The 13,191-nt window shown below is 45.8% G+C and overlaps 1 protein-coding gene across 1 annotated transcript in view; it reads left to right on the plus strand.

Moving 5' to 3' along the window:
* T265_04138 (hypothetical protein) overlaps window positions 1-13,191 on the plus strand; it is a gene marked incomplete at both ends in the record, with an annotated part of 82,337 nt that overhangs the window by 17,016 nt on the left and 52,130 nt on the right. The window contains 11 exons of the mRNA XM_009168796.1: window positions 1,661-1,715; window positions 4,083-4,301; window positions 5,766-5,852; window positions 6,189-6,279; window positions 6,586-6,668; window positions 7,128-7,256; window positions 7,289-7,564; window positions 7,595-7,753; window positions 11,320-11,502; window positions 11,562-11,689; window positions 11,836-11,969. Of these exons, the coding sequence (XP_009167060.1) occupies window positions 1,661-1,715; window positions 4,083-4,301; window positions 5,766-5,852; window positions 6,189-6,279; window positions 6,586-6,668; window positions 7,128-7,256; window positions 7,289-7,564; window positions 7,595-7,753; window positions 11,320-11,502; window positions 11,562-11,689; window positions 11,836-11,969 (1,544 nt within the window). The remainder of the gene's footprint in view (window positions 1-1,660; window positions 1,716-4,082; window positions 4,302-5,765; window positions 5,853-6,188; window positions 6,280-6,585; window positions 6,669-7,127; window positions 7,257-7,288; window positions 7,565-7,594; window positions 7,754-11,319; window positions 11,503-11,561; window positions 11,690-11,835; window positions 11,970-13,191) is intronic.

Below are 13,191 nucleotides of genomic sequence, written 5' to 3' on the forward strand. Positions count from 1 at the left end.
GATGTTGCTGTCTTTGTTGATGATGATGATGATGATGATGATGATGGTGATGACCTCTTCTCATAGTGATGTTTAGTTTGATGACTTTCTCCTTGACGAGTATGGCTTTTCTCTCGGCATAGAGCACACATCTGCACCTGCAAACTCATTCTTTGTCTGACGGCCATTCACCGGACATTTGTAATGAAACAAACTTGCTCTTTTCGGAGCAGTGGATAGATCTGCTTTGTTGCTACCTACTACTTAAAAACTATTAAGACAACCCATATTTTGCCTAGGGCAGTCTTCACATTCGCTGTTATCTCATGCCCATTGTGGAGATGGATTTTTACAGGAAATCGGGTTCCTAACGGACAAAATCCACGGTAGCAGATCCGTCAGGTTGGTTGCTGTCGACTGGATGTCCTCATTCAAGCTGCTACTAGGCTATTCATATTCTATTTGAATTCCCGAACCTATTAAAGAACATAAATCCAAACCAGGTGCCTGGCGGACAAGACTTTGTTGTTCCGTACGCTTCAAAGCATGTTTTCGGTATGGCAGTGAAGCATCGGTGTTGAACACTGATGTCGTGCTGTCAATGATGATGATGATGACGATGAGGATGATGGTGAAAGAACGTTCTCGTTTGTTACTACCTGTCTATTGCAAAGTAACTGTTGGGGATATCAATATCCCCCAGAAAACGCTGTTTTTATGTGTGCTAGCGAACTCCTGGCATCTTCAAGGTCAAACTATGAAAAATCAATGGAACACTGATGCTGTCAATGATGATGATGATGACGATGAGGATGATGGTGAAAGAACGTTCTCGTTTGTTACTACCTGTCTATTGCAAAGTAACGTCTTCATAATTAAAAAAAATCGTCTGATATCCTCAGGGTGGCGTTTTTGTTCCAGATGTCACATTCTTTCCATTCCTCTGAGGGTAATTTTTCAGGTACACTGACATGTGGGTGCCATTTATCTTTATCTACTCCGTTGCAGAGCACGTGTCCCTATTCAGGGGGTTGTCAGTGCATTTTGACCGCGTGAATTGCTGCCCATACATTCTGTTTCGTTGAACCTGGGCTGATAGGTCTTTGGAATGTACTGATCTAGTTGTCATTCTTTATTAACCCATTGGTATGCCATCATTCGATCAGATGGCTACGCGTGTGTCACTTTTCTCCTCAGACTAGTGAGGGCGACACTTACGCTGCGTTTTTTGCTCTTTCGGCCCACTCTTCTTGACCACATGATGCCTCAGCCTTGGCACTATGTCTCGCTGGTGTGCCAACATCTGCGCTCTTTATCATGTCTACTATCTGTCGTACACCGTACAACTCTTTAGGGGCCTCATTCTCGAGCACCAACGCCTGGCATTCCTCCGTACGCTTAACGAAATACATTCTGTGATATCTGTTTTGTTAATATGGTCAAATACCTATGTAGTACAAGTTTTACGCAGCATTCCGGTGTGCTAACCGCCCTTCGTAAAGTACAAGGCAGTGATATGAAGCCGCTTAATAAAGGACCTGTTCTGGAGAAGTGTCTTGCTTTTCTCCCGTGCCTGATGCGGTAAGAGGATAACTACACTTGGCTGTTTTTTGCTTAAACAAGTGTTTTTTTGTTCTCTGGTCGCTTCTCTCTTCAGTTTCACAAACTTTCCCTTTTATAGCACGCGACGTACAGACCAAGGATTAACGGAACAGCTGCATGATCTGGCCGAAAAGGTAAGCGTCATATTGGTCATATCTGTGTTTTAGAATGACTTCCAGGCTGAAATGTCCATCCTAGTTTTTCATCATGGTGTCGTCTTCGTTGCCATAGTTTCCTTCGCCGATTTGGGTGGCGGCAGCTACGCTTGGGTGGTTTTAGGCAAGATGGATTGATTAGTCATCGAAGGAGGTCGGTAAACACTAGTGCCAATGGTTTAGAGCTACGACCACCATTGTATATCTGAGAAGATGACAACTGTCAGTAATCAATGCTTTCGATGTATCGTAACTCCTGGTCGTATTTGGGTTCAAGGCTCTTTCAGATAAGTCGCTTTTCTTATTTGGAGCACAACGGAAGTGATGCCGTCCCAATAAGTGATGAAAAGTTGACGAAAAGCGATCCCATCCATTCTAGTGTTGAGTTTGCAGCTTTTACAACTGGTCGCACTTTTCTGCTCGCCCCTAGTGAGGCGATTTTGAAGTTTCCGTGATGATATTCGGAAAGTGAAATTTAGTTAATGAGATAACGAGAAACACTTTATAACCATTTCTTCGTTGGAGGTCATCATGAGTGCGCTTCACGAATCTCTAGTTTGATTTGGGCTACCAACCTTCAAGATAGGAGTTTGAAGACTGCCATTAGCTGCGCGTGGGTTGGTCAGTAGTATGATTAACTTGCACCTAGACAAGATTTTGCGCCAGCCATATTGTAGTCACGCCGTTCACATCACGTGACGCGATGTCAACTAGCGGCTTTCGTTGTGGTGACGTCGCTGAGTTCATGTTTGGGGACCGTGCAGTTTACAGCTGATCATGTGGGTTATTTTCACGTTTCGCCTGCCGATCATTTTAATCTAGTAGTTTGGTGTGATAGGAGTATGTGCGGACATTTCGCTCATACTGTTGAACCACCGTTCATCGATTCGTCAGTGTGATATCGAAGGTCCTGTTCCGTCAGCGTTGAGTTTTCCGCAAACAAACACCTTTCGGTACAAGTGTCTGATGTGCAACCGTGTTTCGTTTACCACGACTAGCATTTCTCAGGGTTTTTTTAAAACATAACTGCGCTTCTCCCTAGGTAGTTTGTTCAGCCATTTGTTCGTCCACCCTGCATTCACATTAAACAACAGATTATTGCCTCATAGAAGGGAGTAGACTGCCTGTAAGTCGATTCAACGTACGTTTGTAACCCGCCGGTAGTAATCGATGGTAGTAGTCAGTGGTTTTCAGGTGGATGCACTAGAAAACCCCTCAACACTTCAGCAATATTGTCGCCAGACAGAAGCAACTACTGATTGACGCTTTGGCCTCATCTGACATTGTTGGTCCTGTTGTAGTTGTGTTTATTTTGGTCTGTGTTTGCGCTGTTGGACTTACGTCATTTATGGCTAGATTACCATCGATCGTAGCCTTAAAACAGGATACATACTGGATGTCGTATCGCGCAGTTAGTCGTAAGAAGTTTGGACTGGAAATTGACAAGTGAGCCATATTGATGCAAACATATGAGGTGTGTTTGGTTGCCTTGTGTGAACGCAGCTATTGCTGCCAACTTCATAAGGGCGTGGACCATTGACAAACTTGATGAACGAAATCGCCATCTGGCTTTAGCACGGTGTCAACTTCAGCGCGTTATCGTAGGAGCCATGTTGAACTAATACTTGACGCCAGCACTGATGAATGGTCAGAATGTCCGAGTAACAGCCAGAATTTTTTTGACCAAAGGATCACATGTCAGATCCGTGTACCTCCACCTAATGAATCCAATTAGGGTTGAAGGTGCTCGACAAACTGAGCTTTTTGGAATCCGATCACCCATTTACTTTGAACGCTATCCTGCCCGAGTGATAGAACACTGGACGATTCGTCAAGTTGGTTTAGTCTTGTTTCGCCACAGCAGTGGGCGATAGTGGCGGTGGTAAAATTAATGGTTGTTTTCCGGCTTGTTTTCCGTCCTAGTCAACCCGAAAAGTGGTTCTGCTTCAGAGTTTATGACAGGGGTGAGGGGTTCAGTCATATGGATAGATCTGCGGTTGTATTGGCTCCTTATCGACGTCTGTCAACGTTGGTTTGATGCATTAATGTTGTTGAGTTCAACTGGGTCCCATTTCCATGGGGATGCAGCTATTGTCCTCCACTGATCTAATGCCTAAGTTCACAACCAGCTCAGAGCTGCGTGACACGGTTCGGAGCCCCGAAAGACAACCAGGTGATTCTGACCTTATTCAAACTTATTTGAAGACCCCGTTCTGCTAGTCTGTCTACCTGTTTTGGAGGTAAAGACGTAGAGTGAAACTTTAACAAGCAAACTCAGTGACATCCCGCCATCTAGCTATCTTCACCACTGCATCGCTAGGTATTTGCATTTATTTGTCCTACCAGGTTGGTGCAGTCACTCCAGGTCAACCGCAGGATGGATCTGGGGGTCTTTTACCCACCACTGCTCCGGGTGCTACGCGAATGTTTGACTGGTCTGTCTCACCGGAGCAAACGGCATCTTCGTTTGAGATACAGGCGGATTCGGTCAAGCCCGAGGAGAATATGAAGGAAGAAACCGATCGAGAAGACCGAACGCCTGTGCGGACCAGTGTAGCGACAGTGGTAAGTTTCACCCTTCATTAGTTGTAGGCAGTTTTGTTTTTGTTTTCTCCGGATCGTATAAGCACCACTGAGCCTTCCGCTGCTTGCTCTTCCTTGCTCCCTTTCTGGGTTAGAAGTATTTATCAGCGAGGAATCCACTGCAATATACAACTGGTGGTGTTTATGTGTGTAGGGGTCACTCGCGGCTTGCTGAGATGAATGACGCGTTTTGCTTCGGGTGATGACTGAAGTGGGAAATTTTCTCCTTTTCTGCTGTTAGGGGTATTTTCTTCGTCAGCTGAAAGAATACGACACTGAATATGTCAAGGAACGAACATTTATCCACGCGATTCGTGCACTTAGCACGTTTGGTCATCCATCATTTGGCTTTTTTCCGTTCAGTAACTTATCATATGGTGGTTTCTGGCAAAATCCACGTTGACGATGTCACTGAGGCAAAATATTATGGTTTACCTACTATTTTAACGATTGATTTGCATCATCCGAGATCTTCGATAGGATTGAACTCTTTTTTCACGTTTAAGTGCTAGTTAGACTCCAGTGTTACACAATCCTTAAGTCGCCCTTCATTTAGTTTCAACTAAGCACAGCCATTCCAAGTGAATCCGTTTGAAGTCCGTTCGATAATATCAGTGTTGCGTACAGAAGGGACATTCCAGACTCTGGTGCTCTTTGTTTAATGTTGAATTTAGAGCAAGGCATATTGGTGCCATAACACCTAATAGTCGGTAAACCCCGAGCTATTGGTCGGATAGTTCAACTTGCGACGCTTTCTTTTGAGTATGCGATTCCAAACTTTCCTAAAAGCTGATGTAGCCTTTCGCAGGCGATAGCCGGTGTGAAATACTAACAGTTGCAGGTAAACGCGTTAACGGATGTCGTTCCCAAAAGTTAACCTGTCTGTTTGATAAGCTCAACCGAGAGAGTGACTTTACTGGTGGCTTCTGTTGCACGACTATTGCCACTTATGTTCGTCATCATTATCACTGATAGCAACGCCGGATGAGAACATTGATGCTTCGGTGGGACCAAAATGAAGTAATCAGTTCATAAGGACATAATGGATCTCTCAATCCAAGGTACTAAGACGTTTTGAGCTGTAGCACCCTCTCGGTGCCTAGCTGCCATGCCTCCCGAAGGAACCACGCGGGCTAATCAGTTCATAAGGACATAATGGATCTCTCAATCCAAGGTACTAAGACGTTTTGAGCTGTAGCACCCTCGGTGCCTAGCTGCCATGCCTCCCGAAGGAACCACGAGGGCCAAGCCACTGCTTGGTTACCCGAGCCGAGTCAGAAACCGGAAGTTCTCAGTTTGTCAGATATATGCTACCGAATGCCCCTGTCTGTCTGTTCACGAACAGAATAACGATGGTAATTGGACGGCATCGAAAATGTTATTATACACAACTGAAAGTGGAGTGTTGCTACTGCTATACATTTCTACGTTTTCTCACCTTTCTAGTGTACCAGCTGTTTGGAACTGCAAGCAGAACTGGTCACTACAGAAGTCCTGGCCTCTACGCAGCTGAAGGAACACACTCGTATCTCAGTAAGTCCTTAGTTGACAGTGTGCAGTCACATGAACTTTGTAAATTACCTCATCTTAGTTTGATTTATTATCTGTCATTCTCAGCAGTGAACATTATAAATAGAACTTTCAAAATGTTTTCCAACTCTGGAGTCCTTTTGCCCCTCTGTACTCATGTTTTAAAAAGGGACCAGTTGAAAGATCGTCCTAGTTCAGTTTTTCACCTGGTGCTTTTCTGAGTTAGTATCGATCATTGATGCACTAACTGACGTAAGTTGCTATCATATTGGCTGTGCACTTTCGCATACTCTTTCCACGCCTCCGTTTGACCTCACACGTGGCTTCATTTTATCACAGGACGCTCAGATCGCCACACTTGAACTGGAATTGCACCACTTGAGGGAGCGATTGGAAGAAGACCAACTGCGTCCGTTCACATTGGATTCATGTAAGTCCTTGCCACTTCACTTTGTAGAGTCTTATAAGTGTGTTCGATACATAACATGAGATTGTTCGCAATCGCATATGTTCTGTATGGGTCCAATTGTGTCTGTTAGTCGTGGGATGATATCTGCCGACTCAACTTCTTGTTGCGAACCCCGAAATAGCGGAACTTATCTACAGCGTCATGTACATTGGCGGTACTTTGATAGCTTTTAGATATATGTACACACTGGACAAATATCGTTGCACTGGTGCCGTACATCGTACACCGTTTTTTCATTATACTGCCTACCTTGCTTGTGCATTTCAGGTATACAAACGGAGCCCAGTGTGATTGACGGCGGTCGGGAACACTTGGCTGTACGCGCTGCGGAAACATCCGTGCCCCCATTTGTAAGTTACCCTTTGTTTATCCTAAACTTTCCTCATTGCCATGCCCCTCCTGGAGGGATGACAACGTAGTAACCGAACGATGTTTTTATATCCTCTGCATAAACTATGATCTCAACATTTCCACTAATCTTACTCTTTGCTTCTTAGTGGGTGATTCCCATCTAGTGGTCTCATTGATGTGCTTTGCTCTAATTAGCCACAGGAATCCTTTTAAACCCCAACCCCAGTTGTCATCTGTTCCTATCTAGTGTGAGACATTCCCAATGTGCTAATTTTCGTCCTCTGACTAGGAATTTATACCGGATGACTTCGTAAACGACACATGATAGTTCAATCCGTCATTATGAGCAATTGCTCTTTGGCTACCGAGATGCTTGTGGTGGTGCCAACGAGGGATGATGGATTTTTGGCTAGCAGCCGGGTCTCACGCGCATTTTCGCAGAACGTTTCCTACTCAAGGCTGCACAATCTGTAAAACCCAAACACAAACAATATTCATTTGGGAAGAAGCCCGCGTGTATGAGGCTCCAATTCAAAGGTGACTCGATTGCTGAACTGGTTACCAGAAGGACTAGCAACTCCGTTGATGTAACATTCATGACTGCTAATCTGAGCTTAAGCTTCCATACCAGCCCTACTATCAGGCTCTGTTGGAAGGGATAAATCCTCACGTTCTACCACTAGCTTCTGCGTGTACTCATTTGTGTGCTCCTTCCGAGAACCATACGTTGGTCGTACGACAAGGCCGAGAACACAACCCTGTATCTTTGAGTGGTAGTTGGAAGCAACCGAGCTCAAGTGTGTTTGCATCACATTGGGCCGAAACCACTCATGTCATCGAAAATGGGCACACCTCTGATATCATATACCGGATACCTCTGAACCGACCACCGCTGGTACAATCCAGATAACTATCGATCGCAGAGGCGATTGCGATCCGATTGTCAGACCCAAAAGTTTGCATCCAAAAGAAACTTGTGCGACCTCTGAATTTGAGCCGGCCTGCGAAAAATTCGATCTCATACTTGTCTGACATTGATGTCAGTTATCTGATTCTGTTACCCGGGGGCAAGATAGCCCAAGTGGTTAGAGCGCGAATTCACTGACCGGAATTTCCGTGGTTCGGTCCCGGCCTCTGCCTCTCGACTTCCCCTGTCTAGGCTTGGGTAACCTGGCAGTATTCCAGCCCTCGTGCTTCCTTCCTTCGGGTGGCATGACAGTTAGGCAATGAAAGAGTGCCACAGCTGAACGATTTTTTCTGTTACCTACTGGTCTGTGCATTTCTCATCCAACCCTCCTCTGAATTGTTTTACTTTTCTTTCACTAAAGTGTGCGTACCAGTGATTTTTTCACAACACTTCGCACATGATTTCCGGCACAACATAAATGTGTGATGTATTAGCCAAGCTATCTTCGTTCTCACAAAACTCCATTTTTACTGATTGACCACATCGCGACGGCGTCCATACTACGGTAGGTGGAGTTTCTCACGTGGCACGATTAGGGCATGAATCATTTGGTAGTCCGCATTTCGACTGAATCGGTATACGAACGGCATGGTGGGCCTGGGGAACCATAGGACCCTGCTGATCCGCGTGTCGCACCTGAATTTGCAAGTGCTAGGGCAGCAACACTGATCAACTACCAGACTCAGTGGGATGTGGTCCACTCAAGATCCTGACGGTTCTGCTCTACCTACTCCTCCTGCTGTCTTGAAGTCCGCTTTTCGCTGTATAAATATGGGAGGTACACCCTGAAGTCAAAGCCGTGTGCCGCTGGGTACGGCGTTCGTACACATATCCCCATGTCACCTTCTTACTTATACCCTTGTACGAAGCTCTCCTTGTGGTAATTGACTCTTCAAGTACTGTCTTTGCCGTCCCGATGACATACATGCAAACTGAACTTCCTTCTGTTTTCTCGAAAACTGGAAACATGTTGCATAAAAGCTGCCGGAGTGTTCGTACTCTCATCGGCATCCGCGGCCAGATCCTCACGAAATTCTCCCGGTTTCCAACTTAACTCTGTGTACTTTTTGGAGGCACGGATTCCTGATTATAACTCACGCTGCGCTTAATTCTTGGGGATGGAGTCTTTTCACTGACTGTATCCTAGTGGCTCAAGTGTCAATTTGGACCTGTGTGGCATTTATCACACCCTTTGCAGTTTTCTTTGGCGCTTGCATCTTCTCTGATTCAAAGTTCCTTTGGCCGTGTAGACCCCTGCTTCTTCGCTGCACGCTTCTGTCTGGGATGATTTCCACAATGATCTACAAGTAGTGGTGAACCGCACACCTAACCGCCAGACACTGTTGGTTGCAGCCAACCAGAATGCGAGAACTGGTGCTCTAGATGACGACACCCGTTACCTCTGGATGTTTGAATTTCGACAGTGCGGTGAAAACGCTGCCTGATTAGCCTTGCTTCATTTAATCATCTCGTCACGTCTAACACACATTTTCAACGTCCGAAAAGGTGTTTATGCACCCGTCATTCTGACGATAGCTATACCGGTTACAAATCAGTCTATATTCTGGTAGTAGCTCGATGAACCTCGACTGTTGGAGACTAGTTTTCACCATGGGACAGAAAATGGGGATAAATACTGTTCGAACGATAACCTTCTACGCGCACAAGCTCCATCGAGGACCCAGAAAACTGTCTGGTGCAGTAACCGGTGGCTACCATGCTACCCCTGTCTCATTGGATGCGGCCAATCTCCGTCGAATAGTCATCACCCGGTCTGAAGACTTCGACACAACAGGCTGTCGCACCAAAACTCGAATTTACAGTGCCACTAGATTGGACCTCCAAAAGAACCAGCTAGCTGTCCGACCAACAGCTGTCGACACCTTCCAGGTCTGTATCGCCGGGCTACTCGTTCAGCTGAGAAAAATCGTATGGACTACTGGTCGGAAATGGCCGGTTGTCTGAAAACATTTGGAAATGTCGCACATACAACTCTTCAGGTCGATTTTCCGCCCTCCAGGTCAACGTTCAACCGACCACGTCACAACTCTTCAGGTCGATTTTCTGCCCTCCAGGTCAACGTTCAACCGACCACGCTGTGCGAGGAAGGATCGAAGAAGTGCATGTAGTCTTCTGCTCATTTCTCAACCTCTCATCGCTCGTTTGAGCCGTCAATTGCAATGCCCCTAACCAAGGTGAATTGACGGAAATATTCGGTCAACTAAAGAACAAAATGCATTGAGGCAAAGTGTCCCAACGGAACTCTAGACAGTAGTTAGTAATGGTTACGTAATGGTTCCCTTCTTCACCCCATGGGTCTCCAGTTTAATTGCTACGAAAACTGTGTAAACTGAAGCCACAAGACTTCATTTACGCGGTTTACAGCCTGTCTTGGACTAGATGCGGTGGTTTAAGTCTCAATGCATGTCGTAGTGGTGACGACAGAACCGTTTATTCGGGTCTGTAACGAGATACAAAGCTACTTTTGACGGCAGTTGGCATTATCTACCGGTGATTGCTACTGGCAAACTAGAGTACCCATCCATACGGCTTATCTGTACCTGTGATTCTCCATCTTCTACGACGCATATCGCCTAGTGTTTCTTGCTTCTGTGGACGAAATGTCGATGTTTTATTGGTTATTATTCTTTCGGTTGCCCTGAGTAACCGCTGACCACCGTAATGTTGTTGCATGCTATGTTGCTCATAATATCCTCGCTGCCAGCATGCTGGACGTACACAGCAGATGCGCCGTGAACCGTCCCATACGAAGCTGTTTCTACTTTGAAACTCGTAGATGGGATGCATATGCTACTTATCGTGCTCCTTATTCACAGGGCAAGCTGTTTGAGAGCGCATACGTGACAGACAGAGGTATACCTAATTAGGACGTAACCAGAGGTGTGCCTCACATCGGTTCCCTCACAAATCGTTTCCATGTAAGGTGTAGCAAGCTGATTCTTGTAAGTTTCTGAGGGGTGTGATCGAGCCCAATCGAAGTGCGATAGGTGGATTTTATCGGCCGACCAGATTTAGGAACGTTCCTTATGAAGTATGGGGAACTGTTTGTTTGGATCATGTAAATCAGCGATTTTGCCCACAACATTAATGGGGTTTGTGCGCCACAGCTAAAGAATTTGTTTCTCTGATATTTCCGATTACCGGTGTTTAATAGCTCGCATTTCATTTCATTTCACAATCGCGCTCCAATTTAATCTACTGCATTTCGCTCAGTATGGATTTTCTCAACTTTTTGAAGTTACCCTCATCTCTTATTGATCGGTTTTAAGCATTTCCCCTCCCCATTGTGAGTAGATCCCATGGTTTACTACTTCCGGTCTTATTTTTCCAGCGACAGCTGTGTGCAGACACACAATGTATTTGACAAGGCTGGGGTAACGCCCTTCATTCATCATGTACATTTTTCCTGTTAATGCTTGTCTGAGTTACTGCCTAGCGGTTTCATCTCCGTGACCAGACAACCATATTATCGGCTAATAAGCTTTTAAGAGAGGTGTGGCCACCATTTGTTACTCTGTCCAGTGGACATATGGTTGTATCCACCTTTGGGATTGTAATTCCCTTTTGTATTAAAAGTGTGATGGAGCATGGATTGAGGTGTGATTTGATGAGAAATCTCCCACTTTTGATTTTTGGTGGGGCGAGATGGCCCAAGTGGTTAGAGTGACCGGAAGGTCCATGGTTCGAACCCGACCTTTGCCTCTCGACTTCCCCTGTCTAGGCTTGGGCAACCTGGCAGTATCCCACCCCTCGTGCCTACTTCGTGTGGCATGGCAACTAGGCACCGGAAGGGTGCTACAGCTGAACGATTTTTTAGGCATTTCTGCATAAAGCTGCCTCTTATGGTATTGGGGGCAGTTAGGCACCGAAAGGGCGCTACAGCTGGACGATTTTTTTCTCATAGTATTCACGTGCTTCTACTGAACTTCCCTTACCCCCACAGCCTTTGGTGCTCCCCGAAGGTGTTGTTCGGCAAGCCATTGATTACCCGACAGAACCTCCTGATTCAGCCTCCACCGAATCGGACGGACGGTAAGTAGATAATCCCATGGTGGTGAATATTGGTGACTCCAGTTGTATACGATGCTAGGCTTGTAACTTCTGGCTACCAATGTTCGGTCTAGCCATGAATCTGAGGAAAATGGGTTTTCAATTTTCTCACAACGTTTCTTTTTCAGTGCTTCGGTGATGCTGAAACGCTATTCGAAATTGTCTGCTGATGCAGCATGTATCTGTCTTGCTTTGGCACAGCGAATCGCTTCAATGAACCAGCGTGGTGTTCCCGATGGCGAACACAGTCCGGACACAAACGGTTAGTGATTACAGTCCCTCTCGAGTGCATCGATCTGCTTCATGAGATCTACTGTAGACAAATTAAATGGCCTCTTTGGTTGTTCTGTGGAGTCCAGATTGTGGTATCTGAAACAGTCCATCCAAAGTGTTCTGGAAGGCGTTCTTAGAACAGCGAATATTCTACTCAATGCAAGAAGTTGTGACTGACGTCATACCCGTTGAACACACCCATTTCGCGGCGGATAGGTCTTGACACAACAGCGCGAAGCCAAAGTGCCTACTGTCCAGCTGAGCACCCTGAGATCTTCACGCCTTCTTTGCCCTCGATTTTCTTGCATATGGTTAGCAACCTTACTGGACGTGGCACCTAACTGACCCTAGTGGCGATGAATATGTCAACTCTTAACCGGATTAACTAGCTGTCTGTCGACCAACATTTGGATTGTTTTGAATAAAGTTCATTCACTTCCACCGATGATGTCTCAGTCAAACGTGGTGCTCAGGCATATCCATTTCAATGCTGTTCGGAAGTGTAGGTCACCACGGCACCTCTGACTGTATTGTTCGGTAAAATGACCATGTGACAACGTGACAATGTGACAAGTTGCCATCCTCTCCTTTTCTTCGCCCACGTCTGAGTGGAACCACTGCTGTGACGATGAAACAACATAGTCTTTTCCAAGTCTCGTGCGGGTGAATTTAGAGATCCTTATGTATTAATTGCAGAGTCTGCTGCCTTAGTGGCTTGTCACACAGTTCGAATAAGAGCTAATCTTGGCGAAATACACTCATTTGCATACCAATTTGGTTTGGACGGGTGACTCACCTGGAACCCAGCTGAATCCCTTGTTTACGATGTTCTTGAGCAACTGAATGTGCTGCAATAGGCCGCGTCGTGTTTCAGTTGGTACAATATTCGGACATCGTGATACACTGTATGGACGTGATGCACTACTCATAAGTTTGCTGAAGGCCGAAGAGTTTTCAGCAACCTTATGAGTAGTGCAAGGGCTACTCTTAGACAGTCGCAGTTGCTCTGAGTGTGGTTCACGACACCACTGGTCCACTTCACACACTGAGAATCAACTGTCTAACCCATATCATCGGTGGAGGGTCATAAAACCTATTCGTCCTCTGGTCTTAATTCCTCGGAATCACATCGGACCGAAGCATGTTCCGATAATACAACCCACGATAATGCTCTTAACTGGCAGCAAGGCATCGATGTTGAAAACTTATTT

This window comes from Opisthorchis viverrini (genome assembly GCF_000715545.1).
Source record: "Opisthorchis viverrini unplaced genomic scaffold opera_v5_65, whole genome shotgun sequence".
NCBI lineage: Eukaryota > Metazoa > Platyhelminthes > Trematoda > Opisthorchiida > Opisthorchiidae > Opisthorchis > Opisthorchis viverrini.